This window comes from Mobula hypostoma, chromosome 12 (genome assembly GCF_963921235.1).
Source record: "Mobula hypostoma chromosome 12, sMobHyp1.1, whole genome shotgun sequence".
Lineage (NCBI taxonomy): Eukaryota > Metazoa > Chordata > Chondrichthyes > Myliobatiformes > Myliobatidae > Mobula > Mobula hypostoma.
In genome coordinates this window covers 52,459,519-52,478,387 of record NC_086108.1, presented here as the reverse complement: position 1 = coordinate 52,478,387, position 18,869 = coordinate 52,459,519, and the positions used below count along the sequence as shown (strand labels likewise).

Genomic DNA, 18,869 nt, shown 5'->3' with positions numbered 1-18,869 from the left:
AGGTTCAGTGTCCATTCAGAAATCAGATGGCAGAGGGGAAGAGGCTGTTCCTGAATTGCTGTGTGTGTGCTTTCAGGCTTCTGTACCTCCTTCCCGATGGTACAGATGCTTTCAAACACTATGATTTAAAAAATGTACATAATTGCAAGAGGCATTCAAATTTGAATAATTCTGAAGTCCTTGGTTTATAAAATTAATGGTTCATTTTCACTTTTTGAGTCTTTGTTTAGAGTTTACAGTCATTGGGTTTCCGATTCTGTTGAGTCAAAGGTACCTTAGTATGAATAAGAAGCAGGTAGTGAAAGTCCTGACAGCTGTGCAATAACAGTGGATTCCATCACTTGTGCCATTTGTCTATTGTATTTCATTAATCTATAAATTGAAAACATTTTACTTTGTTGTCACTATGCATTTTGATTGTAGTATGTACTTTAAGTGACACAATTAAAATAATGGGCCAGTTCTTCTGTTAACCTTGTTGTAGGTCTTTGGGCTCAGTCTTCCATAGGTAATCTGCCTCCAGCTGATTTGCATGGCTCAAAGGATAGCACAAAGCCTCTGAGCATGTCTAACGATCTTGGCATCTCTGGATTGCCAGACTAGCAGATGAGGCCTTACCCACAGCTATAAAAGTTGTCATTAAGAGTAACTGTTATCTATATGTCAAATTATTTTTAAGAGATTAGAAAAGTGAGAAGTAATTAAAAACAATTACATTTAAATTAATTTTATATTAAATGAAATGGATATTGTCCTTCTGTTTGCCACGTTTCTTCGCTTTTGAGATCAGTGGGTCTACTGCAGTTTCACTATGTCAAGCTGGCACAGGTACTGGGAAAACTGCATAATTTTGTGTTAAAGCTTGTTGAATTTGCTTCAGCCACTTATTATTTTGGTAATGATATTTTGCTAAGTGTGTGCTTTCTTTCATGTTAAGATTCCTGTTCTGAGCTGGTCTTTCCACAATGTTTACTATTGATTAACATCATGGACAAGCTTCCTTCACAGTCTGAGGAAGTTCAAAGCCTCTGGTGTTCTGGTAGCCAGTTTTCAGATGAAAAGCCAAGGTGAGGTCTGCTACTCTACCAATAATAGAAAACAGAACCAAAGCTGGCAGTTTAGTTGTATTAAGAAATGCAGGCAATCATAAAGAGCATCTGCATACCTTTGGATAATGCTTCATTAATACATACATTGAACAACATATTAGCTGTTGTTTAATTTCTTTAGTGGACTGAACATACTTTAACTCAGTGGATGAATGCACATGATATTGCAGGGAATGCAGATGATATTGAATTATATATGATGTGCTGGCTATTATATCTTCTGATCTTCAGAACATCTGCTCTGTTTGCTAATATTTAAGATTTGATCCTGAATTGAAGCCATGCTGCTGAACGAAAAACCTATTAACTGTAAAATTGATTGGCCGTTGATTAGTTGGTGACCTCTTCTGAGCTTAGACATTTCCAGTAAAGGAAGGCTACTGACATGCAGTCAACAGTGCTAAATAGAACGATATTGGTGAGCATTTACTTAAAGTCATTAAGGATTACAGCAGGGAAACAGGCCCACTGATACAACTCCTTTATGCAGGCCAAGATGCCAACCTGAGCTTATACATTTGACCTATATCCATCAAACCCTCTCTTATCCATGTACCTGTCTAAACATTGTAATTGTAACAACATCTACCAGTTTCCCTGGCAGCTTATTTCTTGTACCCACTTCCTTCTGTGTGGGGGGATAAAGGTGCCCCTCAAATCCCATTTAAATATTTGCCCTCTCATATTGGAGAAGGACTGTAGCTATCTACTCTATCTATGCCCCACATGATTTTATATTCCTCCATAAAATCACCTCTCAGCCTCATTTGCTTCAGGGAAAACAGTGCCATCTAATCCAATCCCATCCTATAACAAAAAACCTCAGTCTCCACAACATCTTTGTGAATCTTGTCTTAATCATACATTTCCTATAGTGTGGCAACCAGAAGTGTACACGATATTCCATCTGAGGTCTAAACAACATTTTATTTTACTGTATCAATGTCCCATCCCCATCTGCTGAAGACAAGTGTGTCAGTACCTCTGTCACCACTTTCGGGGAACTAAGTATTTGTACCTATACGTTGCTCTGTTCAGCAAATACTCCCGATGGCCCTGCCATTTACTGTGTTTGTCCTGCTCGAGCTTAACTTCCCAAAATGTTTATCTAAGTTAAATTACATCTGCCGTTCCTTTACCCTCAGTTGATTAATATCCCACTATAATGTGAGAAAACACTCCTCACTGTCCACTTACCACCAATTCTGATGTTGTCTGTAAACTTACTAATGATGCCACCTGCATTCTCATCCAAATCTTATTTATGGCAAAGAATGGTGGAACTAGCACTAATCCCTGTGGCGCCCCTCTGGTCACAGGCCTTAAATCTAAAAAGCTCTTTTCCACTACCATACTCTACCTCCTACCACCAAGGTAATTTTGTATTCAGTTGGCTAACTCACCCTGGATTCCATGTGTTATAATCTTGCAGGTTTGTCAAAGGCCTTGTTAAAGTCCATTTAGACAACATCTACCACCCTGCCCTCATCTGTCCTCTTAGTCACCTTTTCTTAATAATTCATTAAGTTTTGAGATGTGATTTCCCACAAATAAAGTCAGGCTAGTTATCCCTATTCAGTCCTTGTCTTTCTAAATGCAAATTAATCTTGTATCTCAGAATTCCCATGTTTCCACCACTAATGCTCCATAGTTCCTGACTTGGTTTGCAGCTCTTATTAACTAAAACGCAATGAATAAATTGTCCTTGGGCTTCTAGCCGGGTACAGTTTGTGCAGATCAAAAGTGACCTGGGACTCAGGATGGCTGGCATTTACAGGACTCCCTGTGAATGTGGAGCAGCATATATCGGCCAGACGGGGTGCATGGTGGAAACCTGCATCACGGAGCATAGGAGGTGTTTCCGTTTGGGTTACCCAGAGAAAACGGTGGTAGCCATCTGCAATGGCCATAGAATTGACTTCGATGGCACAAAACTACTGTGCCACGGCAATGGTTTTTGGAACCGCCTGGTGAAGAAAACTATTGAAATAAAACCAGAGGAAAAGAATTTTAACAAGGACAAAGATCTCGCTGTAAGAAAGAACTGGAATTCGATTGTAAACAAGGTGGGAGGTGGGACAGCGGAATCTGGATTAAATGAGGTTTAACCAGTCCAGAGGGATGGATGACAGGCGTGTATATACCACCGGACTAGACATGCCTCGGCATCCTCCCTGATGAAGGTGGCAAAGTTTGTTATCGAAATGCTGGTTAAAATTGATACCTGTACCCGTCTGGAAGCCTGAGAAGAGTTTATTAATCATATACGTCAGGAAAGCACTGGATCCTAAAAGCACAACATTAACCATTCTCCTGTCTTCTCTGCTTGTCCACCTGTGCAATTTATGACTACCAACACCTCTTCTTTCAAAATGCCTGCGTTTCAGGATAATGTTGTTTTCTTCTCAGAACTTATGAACTTTCATGTCCTTCTCCATGATAAATACAAATGAGAAGTATTCAATTAAAATCCTTAACATCTACCATTTTTATTTTAATGGTTAGATTAAAACATGCAAGAATATTGCAAAAGATTTTGAAAATCAATCTTAAAATAATTTGAGCTGAGCTTGAGTTACCATTAAGAGTTTTGTATGAGATTGTTTAAGGTTCTTGTAACTCATTTGTATAATACTGTATGTAATTAATAATTAAGATACAGCAATAAACATTGGTGTAAAAATCACAAACAGTACTGTGAACCGGTTCTTCAGAGTATAATATAGAATTATAGATCATCTTTTTCTTTCTATATGGCATACCTGTGACATGTAATTTTCATGCAGGAATGGTAGGAAACTGAGCTATCATTAAACTCTGTTTGAACTGCTTTGGTACCCAGGAATTTTGTTAGTTTTGCTGTCTTCTGATCCATATATCTCTCACAGTCAATAGCAACTTGGAGGACATTATTCTCAAACCTTTATATAAAAAAAACAACCTTCACTGAAATAGAAAACCATAGATTGAATTACCACCACTTTGTCTGAATTATGTGTCAGACAACTGTAATTCCAGGACTGTAATTAACCGAATATGAAACGATTTTAGTATTGTACTCTTCTGATATTCTGTGAGAATTACATGACTTTGAGCAATATTAATAACTGTTTTCAGCAGCAATATGCTAACATGACATGTAATGGACAAGGTTAAGGGTTAGAAATGTTTTCTATATTAGAACCTAATCTCTATCTTTTCCTTTGATTTCAGTCTACCTTTGTTCCATGCATTGTTTCGTAACTTACAGAGGTGTCATGCGGAACTTTCTGTGCCAATCCAGCTGCCAGGTGTGACGAGTAAGGGGCAGGCTCAACAAAGTGTCAGTTTGTATGAATATGTATGCACTCACTTATGCTCTTTTATCACATCCATTCCGTCGACTTATTTTCCAGAGCTGGTGAGTAAGTTTTTACTTAAAATACATGTTCCAGTGTTTGAACTGTTTTGAAAAGGAGCTTTCTTTCCTTGCATTTTGCACCTCCAAAGAAATTGATATTGTCTTCAAAGCCATGAATGAACATGAATGTTCATGTTTAATTGATATATTGCTAATTTATGATGCAGGTACTATATTTTACAAAATTTATCAGAGAGTAGTGATAATTAAAAGTAATACTCGCATCAACATTTCTTTAAAATGTATCTTAAGTATTCACAGTATTTTTCTTGAAGACTCGTACTGAGTTCTGAGACAAATGAAAAATTTCACAGTTTATCGAGTTAAATCACTTTTATTTGTTATAGTTTTTTTTTCTCGTTTCTTGTCCCTGCAAAAAAATTGTTGTTGATACATTGATATATTGGACAAAGTCCCAAACTCTGAAGTCCTCTCCTGTGCTGGACTTTCCACAATGTTCACACTTTTAAGACAACGCAGACTACGCTGGCTGGGCCACGTCCGTCGTATGAAGGATGGTAGACTGCCAAAGGACATCCTCTACGGAGAACGGACAAGAGGAATGTTGGTAGACCCCAGCTTTGTTTCAAGGACTTCTGCAAGCGCGACATGAAAGCCTTAAAAATCAACACAGAGTGCTGAGAGGATACAGCAGATGACCGCAACTAATGGCGAGGTACTCTTCAGCAGCACCTAGAGCAAGGTGAACGAGTGATCCTGAGTCAGTTTGAGGAGCAGCGAGCTAAATGGAGGGCACAGCGGACAGCAGACAACAATTCCACGACGCCCTACACATGCAGCAACTGTGGCAGAGCCTGCCGTTCCAGTATCAGCCTCAATAGCCACAGTCGACGCTGCTCGACAAACCAGTGACTACCAGAGGCGCAGTACCCATGGTTGACCACGACCGCCGGAGGCTGGCCCCACACAAAGGACAACACTGCACAACATTTGCATGGATGCAATTCAAATCCCAATGGCAGCTGTGGAATTTAATTTCTGTTTAAAAATCCTGAATTAATTTTGCTTTTAAAAGTAAGTTTAATAATGATGATCACAACATTAGTAGATTTTAGTGAACTAGCTGTATTTTTAGGAATGTCTTTCAGGAGGGGAAATTTGCTACCCTTGCCTGTTCTGGACCATTGTGACTCTAAATCTTTAGAATTTTAAATGCAGTCTTTCATGTTCTAGTAAGACACTTAGATAGCAGTTCAAGGTACAACTATCTTTATAATTGTAGTTGAGAAGGTGACTTGCTACCACCATCTTAAAGGCAGCTTGGAATGGGTAACAAAGCTCCTCCTGCCTATAATTCTTACATCCTTAAAAATGAATTAGTAAATATGAATCAATAATCCAGGCAGTACACAATTTATGACAGATTTCCATTCCTGAGAACTGTTTTGAAATTAAACTGTTTGTAAGTCAGAAATGAACAAAAACTGGGTGTGGGAGTGGATTGCAGAAATAGCTGTGATGAAAGAGCGAGCAGGCACAGGAATGGTGATTGTCAGCTTTGTTTGGCTCAACAAGTCCCCAATTGTTGTGGCTTGGGAGGTGGTGTAAAAGTGCCCTGTTTCTACCTGGCAATGGCCAGGAAATCCATCCCCATCCGTTCCAATGACCTCCTAAATGCTAGTTCATAGGTACTTGCTGTCCATAAATCCAGTGTTCATTACCTGGGAAGGACCGGTAACTTACTGGGACAGATTTTCTACCTATGTGCTTGCACATCTGTCAGGTTTGTCCATTCCTTTGCAGGTGACTTAAACCATTGTAGCTGCAGGCATTAATTATCAGTGATACTCTATCACTTTAATTATCAGTGATATCTCTATCACTCTATCACTTTTGCTAGTGACCAACCTTATGCTGTCCTTGGTCACCAGACCCTCCCCCCCACCCACTATTCATTATAGATTTGCTGGTTATACTGGCCTCTGCTCCTCTTCGATGCCAGTCCCTCATAACTCTTAATTGCTTGATCATTCATTTGGTTTAAATGTACTTAATTGTTTTAATTTTATGTCATTGTTATATCATTGTAATTGGAAAATTATCTAGCATTCCAGATTTGTTTTGAATGGTTTTTAATTTTTATTGAAGTCATTTTGAGTGTTATCTCTATTTGTCCTAAGAGGTGTCCATGGCATAAAAAAGGTTGGGAACCTGTGGTCTAGGGTCACAATTTTTGATGTCATGTAATGCTGAGTCACTTGTCCAAACTGATGTGTAAACATTACACTGGCAATATTTTACCAAAAACATACTTGTCCTGGCACATCTTTCAACATTATTCCTGTATTTTAAATGGCATGTTTTATTTCATCATTTTGCTTTGAGACGGTGCACTTGAACTGAATGTGGGGTATAATATACGTTTACATTTGCGATCATCCATTCATTGACAGATTGCAGACGTGATTTCCAGCTCTATTCCTCAGTACTTTGGTCTAATTGAATGCCTTAGTTCACAGCTAACACTATTATCCTTGAATAAAAGAGTTTCATACTCTACAAAATCGAACATGTATTCTAGAATGACATTTTCCTACGTGGAAGGAGGTTGATCTGTTAGAAGTACTTTTGGGGCGTGGGGATAAAAAAAAGCCCCATATACCCTTGGGGTGCAAGCATAAAAGATCTCATGGCACAGTTTAAAGGAAACAAATGTGAGAACTTCCTGACCAATATTCATACCTCAACCAACCTCACAAAAAGGAGTTTGGTCATTATTTTGACTGCTCTCCTTGAGACTCATGTGCCAATTGGTAGTTGCATTAGTTGGAATTATGAGAGTGACTATACTTAAAGTACATTTTTGGACGTAAAGCACATTAGGATACTCTGAGATTGCTATAAATTTCCATTACTTGAACTTATTTTTAAAACTGAAGTCGGTATACTACTAATTTATTTTTGTTACAGGAATGCTCTTTATTAGATGGCGTACTTGGTCCTCATATATTAACTGCTTTGTTGGCTTCAGATACTTGGTGCTTTCTTGCACGGTAGGTACTGCAAATGAAATTATAACCAGATTGGTAATTTACACAAATCCTTTCAATCTGCTCCTTTTAACATATTAAAAAAATTCTTCTAGACATACTGTAATAAATTTAAGTTCTCAGAGCATTAAGTGGAGGTTAGATAGTTCCATTTAACTGTCACGGGACATGGAATTTGTTGGAAAAATTAATGAATTGGAGCAGTTTTTGTTAGTGGTAGATTCCTAGTCTGTAATATTTTTTCACTTACAGGTATGGAAGTGCTGATCTTTGTGCTCATCACGTCTCCCTCGTAGCTGACCTGGTAAGCAAACAAAACCATATTAAGATAGTGTGTGAAGTGATGTGACTTGGTATGCAGTTTGCAAAATGTATTTTACAACTGAGTTGGGATTTTCACTGAATTTCATTCTCATATCTGTAGTAAATGATGCAGTGAGATCTGGACAACCTTCAGACTAAAGCAGACCGCTTTAGTGGAACTCCATCCACCACTCTAAACATTCATTCACTCTGTCACTGGTGTCACAGTAGATGCAGTGCATATCATCTACAAAATGCAGCCCAGCAACTTGCTTAGGTTACCACAATAGCACCTTCAAAATCTGGGATCTCCACCACCAAGAAGGACAAGGGCAGCAGATAATACCACCTGCAGGTTGTACCCCCAATTGCACACCTACCAGACTTGGAAAATATCACTGATGCTTCATCCTGGCTTCCCTTCCTAATGACACTTTGCCTATTATTCAGAACCTCCACCAGAAGACCAGCAGCAATTCAGAAGGTGACTCACCAACTTCTTCTAGAGAGCATTTAAGAATGAACAATAAATGCTATACTTGCTAGCAATGCCCAGAACCCAAAAAAAAATCGAACTGCCTCATTTTTTTATTTATTTGATTGAAGCATTGAAATGATGAATGGAAAAATAGGGGAATTGCTATTTTATGCATGAAACATTGAAATATTTCAAAATTTGTTTTCATTTCCTTCTAATTTCCTCCACTCCCAAAAGCCATAAATACAGTCAGTAGCCAAAATTTGTTTCTATTTTGATTTTCTGAAATTGCTGCAGTGAAATATATATCTTAAATAAATGAGGGTTTGGTGCTGTTTTGGACTCAAAGGTAGAAGAAGTTGTTTACAATTTTGCTCAGTTAGTAAAAATATTACTTGGGTATAGGGCCTGACTATATTGGGTTTGATCAGGTTGAATGTTAATTATGATAGAATAATGGGGATTGGGCTTGCCATATCACCTTTATTCAGTACTGTCCAGGTTAGTGATCGGCTTAGTGTTACTGAATCTTTCCACTGTTGTTAATCAACATTTTACGTTTTATCTTTAAACAGATTAACAGCATGTGTGACATTCTCAAATTTAAGACAATGATTGGATAAAGAAAATTATAAATGCTTCAATCAGATTCAGATTAACTGTAGCCAGGATAGATTTTAATTGTATATATTAGCATACCTTTATTTGGTTGAGATGGTATGAACAGTCCATGTGAGTGATCCTCCACTTAGGCTAGTTGGTCTCCTGGTAATTGCCTGGCAATTTAAACCAAATGAGGTTTTCAGATAGCTAACAACAGGAATTCTGCAGATGCTGGAAATTCAAGCAACACACATAAAAGTTGCTGGTGAACGCAGCAGGCCAGGCAGCATCTCTAGGAAGAGGTACAGTCGATGTTTCAGGCTGAGACCCTTTGTCAGGACTAACTGAAGGAAGAGTGAGTAAGGGATTTGAAAGTTGGAGGGGGAGGGGGAGATCCAAAATGATAGGAGAAGACAGGAGGGGGAGGGATAGAGCCAAGAGCTGGACAGGTGATAGGCAAAAGGGGATACGAGAGGATCATGGGACAGGAGGTCCGGGAAGAAAGACAAGGGGGGCGGGGGGACCCAGAGGATGGGCAAGGGGTATATTCAGAGGGACAGAGGGAGAAAAAAGAGAGTGAGAGAAAGAATGTGTGTATAAAAATAAGTAACAGATGGGGTACGAGGGGGAGGTGGGGCATTAGCGGAAGTTAGAGAAGTCGATGTTCATGCCATCAGGTTGGAGGCTACCCAGACGGAATATAAGGTGTTGTTCCTCCAACCTGAGTGTGGCTTCATCTTTACAGTAGAGGAAGCCGTGGATAGACATGTCAGAATGGGAATGGGATGTGGAATTAAACTGTGTGGCCACTGGGAGATCCTGCTTTCTCTGGCAGACAGAGCGTAGGTGTTCAGCAAAGTGGTCTCCCAGTCTGCGTCAGGTCTCGCCAATATATAAAAGGCCACATCGGGAGCACCGGACGCAGTATATCACCCCAGCCGACTCACAGGTGAAGTGTTGCCTCACCTGGAAGGACTGTTTGGGGCCCTGAATGGTGGTAAGGGAGGAAGTGTAAGGGCATGTGTAGCACTTGTTCTGCTTACACGGATAAGTGCCAGGAGGGAGATCAGTGGGGAGGGATGGGGGGGACAAATGGACAAGGGAGTTGCGTAGGGAGCGATCCCTGCGGAAAGCAGAGAGAAGGGGGAGGGAAAGATGTGCTTAGTGGTGGGATCCCGTTGGAGGTGGCGGAAGTTACGGAGAATAATATGTTGGACCCGGAGGCTGGTGGGGTGGTAGGTGAGGACCAGGGGAACCCTATTGCTAGTGGGGTGGCGGGAGGATGGAGTGAGAGCAGATGTACGTGAAATGGGGGAGATGCGTTTAAGAGCAGAGTTAATAAGTGGAGGAAGGGAAGCCCCTTTCTTTAAAAAAGGAAGACATCTCCCTCGTCCTAGAATGAAAAGCCGCATCCTGAGAGCAGATGCGGCGGAGACGGAGGAATTGCGAGAAGGGGATGGCGTTTTTGCAAGAGACAGGGTGAGAAGAGGAATAGTCCAGATAGCTGTGAGATAGCTATATTGCATAAGGGCTAAGAGAGAGGTTTATAAAAACTGAAAGGCACTCACTTAGACACAGTAGTACCCGCTTAAAATATGTCATATCTTCTTCCGAGTGTAGGAATTTAATTCCTATGATTACATTTCTGTCTCTTCCGCTGTTGCCTGACTGCTTTTTCATTTTTATTTTTTCGATTTCCAGCAGGTGCGATACTTTACTTTTATACTAGTCACATTAAAGGGCATTCTTTGTTTTAAAAAAGTCCATTTTACAAATTCTGACTACAGCCTGAAATGCTGACAGATTTTCATTTGCACTATTTGTCTGTTTCTCAGGAATTTCCTGAAAACATGTAGATTACAATTTAGTGTCAAACCATTTGGCCAGCCGAGTGACGATGTCATTTACTCCACAAGATTTAAACCAAAAAATCTTGAAGTACAGATTTAAGTAAACAAATCTGTAGAACTACTTTGAGAATATGGTAAATCTTTTGAACAAATATCCCAGAGAAATCATGCAAATACGAAGTGTTAATTGCAGTAAATCACTTCTTAAATTTTCTTCTGAAACAAATATCTTAGGATTCATATGTTTGTTATAGATTAATTGCAGTTGTTTGTAACAATTAACTAACATTATTGTTGATTCATGCAATAATCAAGAGGCAAATAAATTTGAGCTTTTTCACTGGATCAGTCCTGTGAGGAAATAACTACAGTATTTTCTTGTCATCCATGTCCACTTTTCAACCAACATCATTCATTGCCTTTGAAATCCATGCTACCCGGTTTCTTTGTATGGAGTTATTTGATGATCTCATCTATGATTAAAGACTTATTTACACACTCTCAGAAATATTGTATACTGTATATGCCATGGAGCCATTCCCATCAAGAGGGGAATTTGAAGTTTTAATGGCTTTCATTAATCAATATTGGATTGCTATTTATGTTTTAGGTTTCAGCCAAGTATTAATTGGTATTGAAAAATTGTATCACTTTTGAAGAGTCCCATTCTGGTTTAGTACATTTTTGATTTATTAATGTTGTATCTTATTTTCAGGTGAAGTCTTGTTGTGGAGATTGTTACCAGCTGTCCCATTTATCTTTACTCCTGCGACGTTTGCTTTTCCTTATGGCAGCAGAGCATCAGGTTAGTCTTTCAGATGTTTTACATAAATAAACTCCAGGAGTTGAGCAGTTTGAGCAAAGGTGACAGTCTTTATTGATTTTTAGTGGCACTTTAAACTGAAAAATAAACATGAGCTTTGAACAGTCATCATACTAACTATGGCAATCCAATACACAGATAAAAATTAGGTAACTATTAAGAGAGAAGGGGTTGCTTTTAGCATCAAGTAAATGTCCTAGCAGAGTATGGTTAATACTGAAAAGATGACTGAATGACCACTCAAAATCCATGTAGATTTCATGGTTTCAGCACTGCAGCATCACCAAGTTTGTACATTTTTATTGTGAGTACAAAAATTGCAATACTGTTCAAATGCTGAATTTGAAATTGTTAATTTTAAGGAGAATGGAAATATCTTACCAAGGTTTTTAACAGTTTTAGCATATGCCAGGATTTTAATTTGGAAATAGTCCAGCAAGAGAAGTGTTGCATTTTAGAATAGAAAAAAAAACTTCACATATCCTAATTGACAAGTTATTTGTAATCAGGGAATAATGATGCAATGTTATTAGCTGCCTTTTCATCCTCTATTATTTAAATTGTTTCCTGGTTATCACACTGGAGGTACTTGGCTGAAGTGAATTTGAAGTCTCTGCTGCACTGAGATTGCTTGTAGGGGCATCTGACCACTTTGATGTTGTGGTCGTAAGAAAGTTTTCTGTTCTGCTTTACATTCTACAGTATCTTTTGGAATGTGCTGTAACGAAAGAGAGTCACTAAGATAATAAATGAAAGCTGCAGAATTGGCCTCATGATCGGAAATCCAGTTTGGATAATACACATAGAAAAAGAGTAGAAGGGGAGTTGAAGTAAAGCCAGGTTAATTACCCAGTACCATAAATGACTCAGACTATTCTCTCATTACCCATACATCAAAATGTATAGATCCAATGACATTCGACACCTATCACATTGCCTTTTCAGGAGACAGCATTTCATCAAGCTGTGGAAGAGTCCTTCAGTGATGTAGTTTCAGATCCTGGACAATTTGACTTTGTCTTGGCATGGGTCATATACTATTAGATCATTGAAGTCAAAGCAATACACAACAGAGCCAGTCTCTTCAGCCCAATGAGTCCTTGCCGACCACAATGCCCATCCAGCTAGTCCCAAATTTCCTGCGTTCAGTCCATGCTCCTCCATGTACCTACCCAAGTGCTTCTTAAATAATATTATTGTAATCACCTCAACCACTTCCTCTGGCAGCTCATTCCTTATACTCACCTCCCTGTGTGAAAATATTGGCCCTCATATCCCTTTTAGATCTTTCCCTCTTACCCATATCTGTGCTCCTTAGTTCTGGACTCCCTACCCTGGTGACAAGACTGCTACCATTCACCTTACCTGTGCCCTTAATTTTATAAAGCTCTGAAAGTCGCCCCTCATTTTCTTATGTTCCAAGGAATAAAAACCTAGCCTAGCCGACCTCATTCTACAACTCACCTCCTCTAGTCTATGCAACATCCTCAAATCTTTTCTGCACTCTTTTCAAGTTAACCACATCTTTCCTATAACAGTACAACTGAAACAGTCCTCCAAGTGCGGCGTCAACAACTTAGACAACTGCAACACTGTCCAGGCTCCTATACTCATTCCCGTGACAGATGAAGGCCAGCATGCTAAATGTGCTTTTGACCACCCTGCCAACCTTGTGGTACTACTCTCAATGAACTGTGCACTAGTACTCCTAGGTCCTTTTGTTCCTGGTGCCCTCTCATTCATAGTAAAAATCCTGCACTGGTTTGACTTTACAAACTGCTTCATCTTGTATCTCCTTGTATTGAAATTCATTTGCTATTCCTCAGCCCTCTTTCCTCACTGATAAAAGCCTCCTGTACAGTAACCTTCACTATCAACACCTCCTAATTTTGTGTCATCTACAAGTGTACTTATCAAGCCTTGTGTACTTGCATCCAAATCATTTGTATAAATACTAAAACCAAGGATCCCAACTCCCAACTCCTTTGCCATGCCATACCATTCATCACTGACTTCCATTCTGAGAAGTGACCTTCAGCTACCACCTTTCTGCAATCTCCCTCCAAGCCAGGGTTGAATCCACCAAGTTAGCTTTCTCTGGATTCCATGGGATTTAACCTTCCAGGTCAGCCTACCTTGTTGAAAGCCTTGCAAAAATCCATTACCCAACCCTCATCTACCTTTTGGGTTATTTCAAAAAACAAGGGCCACACAACCCTGAAAGTTCATCAAGCACGGTTTTCAAAGCATAAAGCTGTCCTGACTACTTCCAATCAGACTTTGTGTGGCCCTGGCTATCTTGATTACTGAAGTTGTTTTTGCTGGTTTATCCCATGACTTGCTCCTGCTCAGATTTCCACTCCCCCTGACAACCTACTTTAAACCCTTCTGTGTAGCACTAGCAAATTTCCCTGCAAGGCTGTTGGTCCCTAGCCGACACTGAAATCAAGCAGTGAGGATCAACAGCAAAATAAAACCTTACCTGTGCCTCCTCACCAAAGCCTTTTTAAAGATCCTCTCCCATTCCCAACACTTGGGCCACTTACTCAGCCTCTTCACACGGAAGCTCCTTGAGCTTCAGCTCCGCACTCCTACTCCGGCCACTCTCCCTGACCTTACCTTTTTATTTGTTGTTATTAATTAGCTAATAAGCCATTAACTATTAACTAACAGTTAGCAAACCTTCCTCTTTTAAATTCCTATATACTCGCAAGCAGGTCCCGAGATCAACTTTTAAGCTCTGTCTCTTTTAAGCTTACTGCTCTCACTCTGTCAGAGTCCATAAGATGTAGGACCAGAAATAGGCCAACACGAGAAATTCTGCAGGTGCTGGAAATTCAAGCAACACACATCAAAGTTGCTGGTGAACACAGCAGGCCAGGCAGCATCTCTAGGAAGAGGTACAGTCCCTCTTCCTAGAGATGCTGCCTGGCCTGCTGCGTTCAACAGCAACTTTGATGTATGTTACCAGAAATAGGCCACTTGGCCCTTCGAGTCTGCTCCACCATTTCATCATGGTTGATACTTTTCGCTCTCAACCTCATTCTCCTGCCATTTTCCCATAACCTTTCACACCCCGACTTATCAAGAATCTGTCACCCTCCATCTTAAATACACCCAGCTCCCTGTGGCAATGAATTCCACGGATTCAGCACCTTCTGGCTAAAGAAATTCATCCTAATCTCCGTTTTAAATAGATGTCCCTCTATTCTAAGGTTGTGCCCTCTGATTCTCGACTCCCCCACTATAGAAAACATCCTCTCCACTTACACTCTGTCTAGACTTTTCAACATTCAATAGGTTTCAGTGAGATCCCCCTTCATTCTTCTAAATTCCTGCGAGTAAGGGTGCAGAGTCATCAGATGTTCCTCATATGATAAGCCTTTCATTCCCAGAATCATTTTCGTGAACTTCCCTTGAGCCCTCTCCAATGTCAGCACTTCCTTTCTTAGTTATGGGGCTCAGAATTGCTCACAATACTCCAAGTGAAGCCTCACCAGTCTCTTATAATGTCTCAGCATTCCGCCCTTGTTTTTATATCCTGTTACTCTCTTTTTTTCAAAGTAGTTGTGTTGTGAAATGTGGAGGGTATAATTAGTTTCATCAAAACTGCCATTTGACATCAAGCAATAACTTTGACAGATGTATCAACATGACATTCATATAGCTAAACAAGTTTTGAATAATCTGAATATTAGAAGTGACAGGCAGTAGTTATGATAACAAAAACAAACTGTTGTAACACTCATCAGTTCATAAGATCACCAAGTGCAGGAACAGAGCTGGCATCAAGGATCCTTACCTACACTGAAACAATAGAGAAAACAAGCATATTAAGATAGATAGAAAGTTAGATACTTTATTGATCCCAAAGGTGTTTACAGTGTTACAATACCATTACAGGAACACAGATTTACAAATATTAGAAGAGAAGAAAGAAAGAATTAAAAAAATAAGTTACCTCAGTCAAACAGGAGGCGGTCACCACTTCCCCGGCTATAGGTTGGCTCATTATAGAGCCTAATGGCCGAAGGTAATTGTTATAGCGCTCTTTGGAGCAGCACAGTTGTCTTTGTCTGTTACTAAAAGTGCTCCTCTGTTCAGCCAAGGTGGCATGCAGAGGGTGAGAAACATTGTCCAGAATTGCCAGGATTTTCTGTCGGGTCCTTTGTTCTACAGAGATGCAGAGAGGAGGAGAGGTGGAGCTTTTCCAGTATCTGCAGTCTCTTTTGTCACCAGAGGGAATCTCTAGGTTAGGGGTGGACCAAAATTCTCAAGTAACAGTTACTTTAAATCAAAGCACCATTTAGAAATATGCAAGGAAAAATAATTGAAACTAAGAGACACCATTACATCTGTGGAGGGAAAGGAAGTCCTGAAGGTTTCAATGTACCCAGAGAGAAGATGGAAGTTCTATTCCTTGAGTTTGCATTGGATTTTTTTGAACATGTAGGGGACGAAAGAGCGGGGGTGAAGAATTAAAGATTCAGGTGACTGGATTTCTTTAAATGGAAATGCTCAGCAAACATTGACCCAATTTACATTTGTTTTCTATGGCACTTCCATCTGCAAGAGTTATTGCCATCAAAGGTTTTAATCAATGAGTAACTGTAGTCCATTTTCTGAATAAAGATATCAATATAAAATTCCTGGATAATGGCCAAATCAAAGTACACAGGTGCATGGCTTCATTTATGAATTTATTCTGCTTTGGCTCATGGATTTTTGTGTGAATTTGTCCAGTGAAATATATAGCATGTTGTATTATTGGAAGTTTTTCTATTAGAAGTCAGAATCAGATTTAATATCACTGGCATAAATTTTGAAATCTGTTGTCTTTGCGGCAGCAGTACAATGCAATACATAATAATAGAGAAAAACTGTATTACAGTTAAGTGTGTGTGTATGTGTGTGTGTATATGTGTAAAGATATAATGTATGTATTTATTTATATATTTTATATACTACTACTACGTTGACTCAGGCTTAGGGGGCCAGCGTCAGGCACGGTGATGGACTCTCCACTTCTCCCTCTCCCTCATCAGTGTGTTCAGTTCATCTACATTAGCCGTGCCGCTGGCTTCTAGGAGTGTGTTGACCATAGTCTTGGGAGGGCACCCAGGGTTCATCCTCCCATGCTCGGACTCCTGTATGATGACTAGGCTGGCAGGTAGCTCGGGGTGGCGTAGACAGTGCCCCGCTAGTTACAGTCTTCTTGACTCGATTTTAGTGGTGAGCATCGATAGGTCCTCATAGAGCTTGACGTTCGTCATGTGCTGTTGCCAACTCACATCAAGAGCCAACTGGAGCATTCGTGTACAGCAACCATCTAGAGACTTTCACGTAGTCTTGGTGAGTGTCCACATCTTGCATCCGTACGTGAGAATGGACTCTGACTGCTATGAAGATCCTCTTTTTAAGCCCTCTCGTCAGGTTTGACTTCCAGATTTCCTTCATGTTGTTCATAGCCCCCCATGCCAGCGCCTTCCATATCTTTATGTCCTTCTCTGAACTGATCATTCTTGACCCGAGGTACTTGAAGTCAAAGACTTTCTTAATGGTATCATTCTTTACGGTCTTGAGACTACCTTCGTCGCAGTTAAACGCCATGTACTCTGTCTTTTTAGCGTTTAGGTGAAGTCCAACTTTATTGCACTCAATTTCCACTTTTGTCAGTAGCTGCTGTGCTTCCTCCATCTGGTCAGAGAGCAGGACTATGTCATCTGCAAAATCGAGATCTGTGAGCATAACTGGTCTGACCCTTTTGGTTCGTCCTGGTTTTATGGTAAAACCAAGTTTGTCATGATCTTTGGTAGTTTGACGTTGTTGTTGTTGTTGTTTGTCCATCGTTGACGTCGATGAGGACCTCGACACCATAATGATGGTGTCGAGACTAGCGCGTGATTTGGATTTAAGTGAGGGAGAGTTGCGCAGCGTCAGCCTCACTCTCTCTTCCCAATTCCCATCTGGGTCCAGTGGCAAGACAGAATCTAGACGGCTGGATATGGGACTAGGCACAGTGGATGACCAGGACGTCTTCTGTGTCTTGTCCTGCTCAACACGTTCCATGACGCTTGCAGAGACTGCCTTCTTGACCGTTGGACCTTCCATTGGTCTCGTCCGCTCAATCCGCCGGAGTCTGTCTTCACATGCTGGGATAGACAACTCCCTATCTCACCGAGGGTTTGAGACCCGTCAGCTACCCTCACCTGGTTTAGCTGGCTTGTCAAAGCCGTTGCCCGGGGTGTGGCCGCTGTCGCATGCAAACAGCTACAGGGAGCCACAGGTGAGAGCTGAGTGCCAGGTGGGGACCAAAGGTGGACTAACCGCCCTGAAAAGGACGCGACATGTTCCCCCACCAGAGGTGCTACCCCTCCCTGACACCCCATATAGCTTGACGTAGAGTGTAATCAAGGACGATTATAAAGACGTAGGGTGCCAGAGTGTCTCCTTGCAGCACACCAGCTAGGAGCTCAAACACTGCTGTTTCTCCATCTGGTGGTACAACTTTCGCCATGGTTTTGGTATAGCTGGACACTATTGCTGTCAGTAGACGGTCTGGCACTCCGTAAGCTTTCAGGATCTTCAACATTTTACCTTGGTGAATGAAGTCAAAAGCTTTGCGAAAATCAGTGAAAGTAAGCACGGCTGGTATGTTGTTCTTCTTGACTTCCTCAATGATTCTACGGACAGCAAGTATTTGCATTACTGTTGTGCGCTTCTGCCGAAAACCATTCTGATTGAATCTTAGCTTAGGGTCAATGGCGGTGCGAATCATGTTCAAGATCATCCGATTATATAGCTTTGCTTTATATATAAAAAAATAAAAATAAGTAGTGCAAAAATAGAAATAAAAAAGTAGTGAGGTAGTGTTCATGAGTTCAATGTCCATTGGCAGAGGGGAAGAAGCTGTCCCTGAATCGTTGAGTGTATGTCTTCAGACTCCTGTACCTCCTTTCTGATGGTAGCAATGAGAACAGGGCATGTCCTGGGTGTTAGGGGTCCTTAATGATGGATGGTGCCTTTTTGGAGCATTACCCCTTGAAAGTGTTGTGAATACTATGGAGGCTAGTGCTCATGGTGGAGCTAAGTTTACAACTCTCTGCAGCTCATTTTGATCCTGTGCAGTAGCTCCCCCCCCCCGTCCCCCTGCATACTGGACAGCGATGCAGCCAATTAGAATGCTCCACAGTACATCTGTAGAAATTTGTGAGTGTCTTTGGGGATATCCAAAACTCCTCAAGTTCCTAATGAAATATAGCTGCTGTTGTGCCTTCTTTGTAACTGGATCG

At 40.6% G+C, this 18,869-nt stretch overlaps 2 protein-coding genes across 4 annotated transcripts in view; one reads left to right on the top strand and one right to left on the bottom strand.

Annotated features, from left to right (window-relative positions):
* The window catches only part of usp1 (ubiquitin specific peptidase 1), a 74,643-nt gene extending 60,454 nt beyond the window's left edge, over positions 1 to 14,189 (bottom strand). The window contains exons 1-4 of one of the 2 annotated variants that reach the window (XR_010019890.1): positions 14,060 to 14,189; positions 9,001 to 9,077; positions 7,771 to 7,821; positions 5,499 to 7,530 (exon numbers count right to left, since the gene is read on the bottom strand). The gene's annotated coding sequence lies outside the window, so the exon portion shown is untranslated. Of the gene's footprint in view, positions 1 to 5,498; positions 7,531 to 7,770; positions 7,822 to 9,000; positions 9,078 to 14,059 lie in introns of those variants that run through there. The other variant, XM_063064100.1, reaches the window with a different exon arrangement.
* The window catches only part of firrm (fignl1 interacting regulator of recombination and mitosis), a 60,755-nt gene that overhangs the window by 18,263 nt on the left and 23,623 nt on the right, over positions 1 to 18,869 (top strand). For both annotated transcript variants that reach the window (XM_063064099.1, XM_063064098.1), the window contains exons 12-16: positions 938 to 1,067; positions 4,323 to 4,509; positions 7,441 to 7,523; positions 7,773 to 7,824; positions 11,470 to 11,559. In XM_063064099.1, coding sequence (XP_062920169.1) covers positions 938 to 1,067; positions 4,323 to 4,509; positions 7,441 to 7,523; positions 7,773 to 7,824; positions 11,470 to 11,559 — 542 coding nt within the window. The remainder of the gene's footprint in view (positions 1 to 937; positions 1,068 to 4,322; positions 4,510 to 7,440; positions 7,524 to 7,772; positions 7,825 to 11,469; positions 11,560 to 18,869) is intronic.